This window comes from Procambarus clarkii, chromosome 10 (assembly GCF_040958095.1).
Source record: "Procambarus clarkii isolate CNS0578487 chromosome 10, FALCON_Pclarkii_2.0, whole genome shotgun sequence".
Lineage (NCBI taxonomy): Eukaryota > Metazoa > Arthropoda > Malacostraca > Decapoda > Cambaridae > Procambarus > Procambarus clarkii.
In genome coordinates, this window is record NC_091159.1 from 13,696,796 (window position 1) to 13,706,795 (window position 10,000).

Genomic DNA, 10,000 nt, shown 5'->3' on the forward strand with positions numbered 1-10,000 from the left:
GGAGGGAGTCAGATGGGGGGGGGAGGGAGTCAGATGGGGGGGGAGGGAGTCAGATGGGGGGGGAGGGAGTCAGATGGGGGGGGGGGAGGGAGTCAGATGGGGGGGGGGGGAGGGAGTCAGATGGGGGGGGGAGGGAGTCAGATGGGGGGGGGAGGGAGTCAGGTGGGGGGGGGAGGGAGTCAGGTGGGGGGGGGGGGAGGGAGTCAGGTGGGGGGGGGGAGGGAGTCAGATGGGGGGGGGAGGGAGTCAGATGGGGGGGGGAGGGAGTCAGATGGGGGGGGAGGGAGTCAGATGGGGGGAGGGAAAGGGGATGGAAGATATGGGGAACAGGAAAGAGCAAGAGATAGAGAGAGAGAGAGAAAAAAAAAGATATGTGAACTATTATAAGTATATCTACAGCATACTAATGCAAGATCAAAAGATTCATACCAGGCCCCTTCTGTATGCATCCTTTGCATGGTTCCCCTATAATACTTTTTTGGGGTTAATCTTAAAACAATAAAATGCATTACCATACATTTAAACAAACAAATACAGTGGAAACCCCTATTACCCGGCTACTTGGATTATCCAGAAATGGAAAAATACAAAAAAAATTCAATAAAACATTTTTACTTATCCTAACCAAATTTCCATAAAAGGAAATATGATAGAAATACAAAATGTATCAATGAGACCATCATTAAATGACATTGGAAAATTTATACAAGATTGCAAGAGAAATAGAAGAATACAATATCACCAAAATCATACGTGTGTGTGTGTACTGGTGGCATTTATCAGCAATTGTGGACACACTGCTGTCCCGTTAATGAATGGCCATGTTTATGGTAATACAAAAATTTGTTGCATGCTGTATATACAAATTTTGGCCAAATATATTATTGCTAACGGATTAACCTAGCCTTAATGAAGTTGCACAATCTTTTCTTAGATTTTCTGGATTTTCTGTGGTCTAAACACCCAGAGGTAGCACAACTGTTATGGATAATAGGGATCATACTGTAACATCAAGCAAAAACCTTTTAATATAAACCCCAAATTTTTTTTATATGAAAGTATTATTTTTTTACTTACCAGTTGCTTTGGCACCTTTAATTTAATGAGTAATTTAACTCCTTAGTGTCCCTGTACAACTGAAGGAATTTGTATACAATATGTACATTACTGTTAACAGTATCTTTGTGTATCTGAAACTGTCCCAAGTAGCATACATAGCCCTTGATGTGGGCCTCCGGAGCGTTTGTTATCTTCCCAGTTCACCCATATTTCACCCATAAATATCTGACACACAGATAAAGAGTACTTTCACTTAAATGCTAAGCTGAAAGCAGCCTTGTTTCACTAATATTTATACTCCATTATTCAGCACTTATTTAGTCGTGGTGTGAAGGTGATGTCGTTTATTTGGGTCTTTTATTCTTACCACAAGTAATTTAGCATAATCAGCTAATTTCTATAATTAATTCTGTTCTTTCAGGTAAATCTTTTATATATATACAATGAACATTATTGGCACTAAAACCAACACATCTGGGACCACACTAACAACATTCCTCTAAGTCTACTGTACAGTGGAACCTTAGTACTCAAAACATAATTGGTTCCAGCATGCCTTCTGAGTGCCGAATAATTTTTTCCATAAGGAATAATGTAAATTGGATTACTCTGTTACAGACAACAAAAACACACACATGAATACAATAAATGAAATAAATGCAAATTTATTCTTGCTTTAACTGAGTTTAGGACAGCTGATGGCGTAAGTGGAAGGTGAGGAAGAGGAGGAGAGATGTTATTGTTTGGCAGCGGAGTCCCCCTACCATAAAAACTTCTGGCAATTGTCCTTCTGAGGTTCTCTCTTTCTTTTCTGTCTTTTTATTTTCCTCCTGAGACTCACTGAATGCTTTTCTTACAAGAAACTTGTCCAATTTAGGCACACCAAACTCTGGAGCATGAGCAAACACGTGGGCACCGCTTTCACATTTCCTAAGAGTTACTTTTTTCATCTCTATCATGGCTCTAACTAATTTTCTTTTTGTTTGGCTCTTATTACTAACTTTCTTAGGTGCCATGGTGACTCATTTATGCTATGAATATTAACAAATATTCAAGAAAACACGAGAAAGTTTACCGGGGTTTTACACTGAACGACAGCTACTGGGAAACTGACCCATCTGTTGTGTGTTTTTACACTTGAGTGCCGAATTGTTCGAACTGGGAGCCGTTCGACTACCAAGGTTCCTCTATATATTGCCAAAGTCTCTGCTCTTATTTTATGTAGGCAAATATGGTATATATTTCATCAATATTAGTATTTTCCTATCACCTTTCTGTTATGATCCAACTTCCAAAAATTACTTTTGTAATGCCATTTTAAAGTCCAACAGATGCTGTCTGCATAACCATCTTTTGAATTTAAGATTTTTGTGGCAGTAATACAAATTTATAAGTAAGTATCAAAGAAGGCACCAAGCCGGGAAGGCTGTATAAAGTTAATGAGTTTCCTATCCATAACCAGTAGATCGAAAACAAATTGCCTATGTTGTTTTGTTGATTTTTTCTTTAGAAATCCACCCGTATTTTTAATACTTTTTCTATTGGTTTGACAAATATTAATCAATGAAATTCTCTTACAATTGTATGGGTCTTCTTTGTCTTGGTTTTATAAATTAGGACTAAGTTTATAATTTTCCAAATCTCTCTAATGTTTTCTGTCAGTAAAGATACTTGGAAAATAACCTACAATGGGTTGCTAAATTCATGAGTACATTTTCTCAGAACCTAAAGTGAAACTCCATCTGGTCATACTGCCTTATATCTGCCAAAATTTAGGCATTCTATACAGTATTAAGGTCCAAAGACCATACTGTGTCTGGTGCTGTGAAATCCTTGCTTCATAAGAATGCTTTTGAAATTTTCTTTCAGTCTTACATTTCCTTCTCTGTTTTCATGAAACAAATGATTATACTTATAACATTAGTTATAAGTTGATTATACTAAACAAAATACTTAATATTATGCTATGACAATATTAATAATAATTACATAATTGATTCCCTGCTACCTATTCATAATGAAAACCTTGAAGGTTACATTACTTTCCAGCCCAAGTCGACATAACAGGACATGTTGGTTTGAGTATAGTTCAACAAACTCTGGCAATTAAAGTGGATGCTTTGAGTTTTCTTACCTAATTCTATTTCTCCCATATACCATTAAGTTTGACTTTCAGGGGGTGGGAAAGGATTATAATTTGAACCATAATTGCAGGAGTGAAAGCCCTAGTACAAATTAAGAGCTGTTTTTACAGCATATTTGTACACAATCACATGTACAACATAACTTTTTTTTAATTATGTAGGGAAAAGGTAGTAATACTGTAAGATAAAAAAAAAATTCTGAAGGTCGTATGTCTGGTCAAATGTTACACGATTTAAACGCTTCCTAAGCACCAGGGATCTTCTTGAGGTTATCTTGAGATGATTTCGGGGCTTTTAGTGTCCCCACGGCCCGGTCCTTGACCAGGCCTCCACCCCCAGCCTGTGACAGCTGACTAACATCCAGGTACCTATTTTACTGCTAGGTAACAGGGGCATAGGGTGAAAGAAACTCTGCCCATTGTTTCTCGCCGGTGCCTGGGATCGAACCCGGGACCACAGGATCACAAGTCCCGCGTGCTGTCCGCTCGGCCGACCGGCTCCCTCCCGGATTAATCCAATTTTTGTAGAGAACAACTATCTTTCATAAATTCTGTCTATTGAATAAAACTTAACCTAATTAAAAATATTAAACTTAAACCTAATTAACAGGCATATTATATTTACTGAATTCAGAAGAAGTCTACCTATCACCTACATAAGTGCTATATACACACATTCATTATGTTCATTTAAAATTCAATTCACCTTTAGTTTTTTTTGGCTCTAAGGCCCCTTCACAGAGGCACTATGGCACTCATGGCATAAAATCACTTTAGGATTATATTTTATAAAAAAAATGATATACTATGGCCTACTGAGGTTATCTTGAGATGATTTCGGGGCCAAGATGGGTGAACCAGGCTGCGGGGATGTTAAGCCCCGAAAACACGTTAAGGTAACACCAAAAGGTAACCTTAGCATCCTTGCAGCCCAGTCCTCTTTGTTAAACACCTCCCAAGAAGCAGCCCGTAGCAGCTGTCTAACTCCCAGGTACCTATTTACTGCTAGGTGAACAGGGGTATCAGGGTGAAAGAAACTATCCATTTGTTTCTGCCTCTACCGGGGATCGAACCCGGAACCTCAGGACTACGAATCCGAAGCGCTACCCACTCAGCTGTCAGGCCCCTAGACAGGTTGGGTCAGGTGAAGTAACATTTCTTGAACAAAGCCAGTACAGTACTCAACTGACAATTCACTCGCACAGCCCAGACAATACAAAATTAAAAATTAAACTTTCACAGAATTAGCACTGGATCCAAGATGGCTGCTATGATGCACAACAACAAAATATGAAAGAAGGATATTAGCAATTGGAAAAAAAAAAATATACCAACAATTATATCACATGAGGGGGTGACTGAGAAAGATGTCCTCAAGCCAGAATTCCTTACAACATGAAGAGAATGATTACACAAGTACAAGGGTGCAACAAGAATATAGGGGTGCAACAAGAACACGGTGCAACAAGATACAGGGGGGGGGGGGGTGCAACAAGATACAAGAGAGGTTCAGAAACATAGGGGGGGGGGGTTGCAAGGAGCACAGGGGGGAGGGGAGGTTGCAAGGAGCACAGGGGGGAGGGGTTGCAAGGAGCACAGGGGGGAGGGGTTGCAAGGAGCACAGGGGGGGGGGTTGCAAGGAGCACAGGGGGGGGTGGGGGTTGCAAGGAGCACAGGGGGGGGGTGGGGGTTGCAAGGAGCACAGGGGGGGGTGGGGGTTGCAAGGAGCACAGGGGGGGGGAGGGGTTGCAAGGAGCACAGGGGGGGGGGGGAGGGGTTGCAAGGAGCACAGGGGGGGAGGGGTTGCAAGGAGCACAGGGGGGGAGGGGTTGCAAGGAAGCACAGGGGGGAGGGGTTGCAAGGAAGCACAGGGGGGGAGGGGTTGCAAGGAAGCACAGGGGGGGGGGGGGGTTGCTGTAACACCATAAAGGTGTTTAGTTGGGTTTTATTTAATATTTTACATAGTACACGAGTCAGACAAGACAGGACTTGAAAGGCACCAAGTTGTCTTGCCCTAGTAATTAGGAAGTCACACCTAGAGGAGTTAATGACCACAAGTGGACCAGGGGTCAGGTCATGTGACTTGACCTTGCTTCTGCTAAGCTGATAATTGTAGCCAGGTAGCCGGGTGTATCTTTCAAACAAGCTGCTTTGTAAGGCGTGGTAGATAGATAGCCTGAGGCTATCTACTTAGTAGGCAGAGCTAGCTCCAAGTATTTCCCATAAATATTCAGGGAACTGTACATTCGAGAGAATAGAGCAGAGCACCAGCAGACAGCAGAGCATCAGCAGGGAACAGAGCAGTCTGGCCTCCCCAGGTCAGGAGGAGGACTGCCTGTCAAATGTACCTCCCTTCCTCTACCCACCCTAGTCTCAGTCCTAGGCGAGTTGAACGTTAAGGTGCCATATTTCGTGTTTTCCAAACTTAAGGTGTTGTTTGATTATTAGGGGCAGACAGATGTAGTGTCCTCAATGTCTTGTGTAATGACTCACATTGTATAGTAATCCTGACAGAGTGAACATTAAAGTTAAATTGCTTGAATTATGATACTTATGTTAAATATACTTGATTAACATACTTTTTAATCTGACTTTAATTGTGTTCCCTAGATCTTGGATTTTCTGATATATTGCAAGCTAGTGTGGGGAGCACTCCACACTCCTGTGTGGTGTTCACTGACTTACGAAGTATGAGTACACGCTAACAGCAGCAGATGATATATGTTAACATTTAAAAACAGCTTAAAGTACAGACAAGTTCCATTCCTTGTCTTGGATGTACCGAGTTAGAATGGATGATGGCAGCCCCTTTCTACCTCTACTTCTACTCTCTCTACATCTATTTTCTACCCTCTACTTCTACTTCCTACTCTCTTTCCTCTCCCTCTGACACTCTTCAACCTTTCCCTTTCAATTGACCACTCCTCGCTACTCCCAAACTCCACTCCTTACTCCTCCCACCTCTCTACCTCCCTCACCCCAAACCCTCACTCATTATTTTATTTATTAATTTCTTTCTATTCATTTCCCGATACGTTACATTGCAAAGAGCACAGAAGGGGTGGGTTGGGGGGGAAGGAGAACAGGGGGGTGGAAGGAGCACAAGGGGAGTTTGCAAGGAACACAAGGGGGAGGAGAATTGCAAGGAGCACAAGGGGGGGGGGTTGCAAGGAGCACAAGGGGGGGGGGGGGGGGGTTGCAAGAAGCACAAGGAGGGTTTGCAAGAAGCACAAGGGGGTGTTGGCAAGGAATATAGGGGATTATGTTGATAATCATAATAGATTATGAAATAATCTACTTTAGATTAACAAAATTAACCAAAAGATTATGAGAACATAATGCACATATTAAATATTTGCAAAAGAGTCAGGGTTGACAACAAAAATGACAGGATATGGAAGAATTCAAAGAAAATTCCAAGACTGAATCTATCACCTTTAACCATTCTTAAAATATAAGAAACTAGCTAATTATTCTAGTTCAAAGCTTCCCAGGGTAGCAATTTAATCAGAAAAGCAAGCATATCGCCTGGCATCAATGCATGTCTGAAAATTTGTGCACAGCTACACTTGCTGGTTTTGGTGATATCACTCAACGGTCCCCCAATCAATAAGTTAAAATGATTCAAAAACCTAACAAAAGGGCTTCATGGCCCCATTACAAAAATGGGGTTTCCATTTACCACCGAATGTAATTCTTGGAAATTCATGCTAATAAGTAAAGGCATACTCTAATATCAAACTGAAAAACTGAAAACAGTAAGATATCACCCTAACTGAGATACCTAGTAAGTGACAATAATACTTCATTATGTTATGAAAAGGCTATCATAATAGCTAAAGGCTATTAACTATCATAAGTTAACTTTTCATGCTTAGAATCATCACAAAACGAATCGTTGATCAGATAGCTAGGATGTAAAAAAAGAAAAAAAAATTATTTGTTATGTGACAGTGGACAAATTTACCCGAATATGAACAAAATATATGAAAGAGATTTACTGAAAATATTAAAAGATGTATGAAGTATAAGGGTTTTGAGAATGCACCAAGTATCAACTCACAAAAATTGTACCAACAAATTATTACAAATATTATTACCACATACAAAGTAAATCTACAAATATTTATGTTTCAACATTACAATAACACTAAATGAAAACACACCCTCTTAATACATCTCCCGGTACTAAATTACTTATTAGCAGAAAAACAAATCAAGGTTTTTACATCAGTTTATAGCTTACCCAACATTTTAATCAAAATTCAAAGTAATTTTAATTTTAAGATTAATTAGTCAAGGTTCCCAATCCTCCAAACCTAAAAATCATAGATATAACCCAAGATAAACTCATTTATAACAAATGTTATGGATTAGTACAGCAACATCAAAATGTTCTTAGAGTAAAAATGAGCTTGCATCCCATATCACAAAAGTTATCACATTTTTTTGTCAAGCAGCACATTTGAGAACTTGTTTACTGTCATTACAGGCATGCAATGAAGAGCTTACATACAACTGCAGTGGAAATGCAAGATTAAAAACACACACACAATGCAATTGCCATTCGGCATACATAATAGATGTCTACATCTAAAAAATACTGTACTTGGCACAAATTATAAATCCACAGTGACACTTACTTTAATGATTAACATTTTCATCCTGCAAACAATGATACTGTATGTACCTTAAGAACTCTATGGCATATCCTACAGAAATACTACAAGCACACACAGATTAAGCAAGAGCAAGCACAAGATAAAAAGCATGCAAGTGTAGTGGCGGGCACACATAACACTTACCTAATGATGCTTGAGAACCAAAATCCCCGCTTCTCTTTAAACCTAAGGAAAAAAAAGTGTGCAAGCTCCAAGTGAGCAAGAGAAGAGGAATAGTGACCAACCCTCCCATAGTAAAATAAAAGTAAAAAATTAAGATAATTGTACTAATTGTATTTTTTTAATGGTATTAATTAATTTTGAAGATTCATTAGAAAATTCTAAATATAAGTAAACAATTATTGCAACTTAGAACAATGATTCATATACAAGCAGCCTTAGAACACCCTAAAACTGAACATATTGCACAAAGATGAACTCCAGCAACTATAAGATAAGCAGCTGAGGAGATGGTTGTATGTCTAGAAAGAAATTTTGGTACAAGTTAACTAATTTTGGGTAAGAGTGAACAGTTGTGACAAAGTCCGCTGCAAGTCTAAATACTGTATTTTCATAAAAAAATATAAGACTTGTAATGATGGGTAGGATATTGCAAAATAATGTGTATCAGGTAATCTTTTGGATACAGAGTTGAAAATCTATGGAATACATGGAATATGAAATAGATTAATGAGTTATCAAGATGAAAAATGTGCAAAAGAGAAATACTGAAAAAAGGCATTTCTAATTGGTTAACAACGTGCTTGCACATTAGTGTGAAGTGTGCGAGCACATTTTAAGTACTATACTGTATTACAAGATGAGAAGGTACAAATGAGAAGAGGGGTAAGAACAGAGATATGCAAGTTAGAGGGTGTCAAAAAGGTTCACAATCCCTAATCAAATTAAATGCAGTAAGGTACTGACACTGCATCCATGAAGATTTTATGATGATATGCAGGAACTGGAGGAGTGTCAGCATGGGAGATACAAGAGTACCATGGATTGTTAGATGTAAACACAAGACAGGAATTGTGCTATGCTTCTGGGTATTTGTTCATTTTCTGCAATTTTTACAATTCTCTGCTCGGTTTACCAGCTTGGAGCGAGACTGCATGGGATTAACAAATTGTCCTTATTTATTTGTAATTAGAGCAAAACTATGCTGTTCTGCTGTTAATTTATTTTAATACAATTGTGCCAGTTAGTTTGACCCCATCAATAAATGGTGTGTAATTACCTAGGTAATTACAGGATGAGAGCTATGCTCGTGGTGTCCCGTCTTCACAGTACTCTGTTGTACAACACTTTGAAACTACTGACAATTTTGGCCTCCACCACCTTCTCACTTAACTTGTTCCAACTGTCTACCACTATTTGCAAAAGAAAACTTTCTAATATTTTTTGGGCATCTTTATTTCCTTAGCTTGAATCTGTGCCCTCTTGTTCTTGAAGTTGCTGGTTTTTGGAATTCCTGTCAATTTGGTAGATTCCTGTTAGTATTTTGTAAGTGGTGATCATAACACTTTTTTTTCTTCTGTTTTCTAGTTTTGGCATATTTAAAGCTTCTAGCCTCTTTGTAACTCGTTTATCAGTTTTGGAAACCATACTGTAGCACGCCTTTGCCCCCTTGTACAGTTTATTGATGTGCTCTTTGAGATATGGGCACCATACAACTGCTGCATATTCCAATTTTGGTCTCAAGTCATGAATAGTTCTTTAGTATTTCACCATCCATGTAATTAAAAGCAATTCTTCAGTTGGATAGTGCAGCATATGCTCCTACATAATGTCCTTTAATGTGTTCCTCTGGTGACTGTCTACTATCCAGAACCACTCCTAGATCTCTTTCTTTGTTAGTTCTTTAAGGCCTTTCCACATAATTTGTAGGTTGTGTGCGATCTATTATTCCCTATTCCACATTCCATGCCATGGCATTTAATCTCATTGAATTCCATTGGTCACACAGTGCTCAAAGCAAATAAGAGTGATAGTGAGCAAGTGATCAAACATTCATGAATGTACATTTATGAAACAGAGATGAATTGTGAAACTACAAAAAAAGGATTTAAAACCTTTATACATTAAGTAGATTTTTAAAGGTTTTAAATACCTTTTTTTGCAGTTTCACAATTCA

The 10,000-nt window shown here is 39.0% G+C and overlaps 1 protein-coding gene across 27 annotated transcripts in view; it reads right to left on the bottom strand.

The window, feature by feature from the left end:
• Positions 1-10,000, bottom strand: part of Klc (kinesin light chain) — a 187,686-nt gene that overhangs the window by 44,203 nt on the left and 133,483 nt on the right. For 18 of the 27 annotated variants that reach the window (XR_011227967.1, XR_011227966.1, XM_069321608.1 and 15 more), the window contains one exon: positions 8,008-8,049. The exons of the other annotated variants lie outside the window; for them this stretch is intronic. Coding sequence is in view for 16 of the 18 variants with exons in the window: in XM_069321608.1 (XP_069177709.1) it covers positions 8,008-8,049 (42 nt within the window). In the remaining 2 variants the exon portion in view is untranslated. The remainder of the gene's footprint in view (positions 1-8,007; positions 8,050-10,000) is intronic. 27 annotated transcript variants of the gene reach the window in all.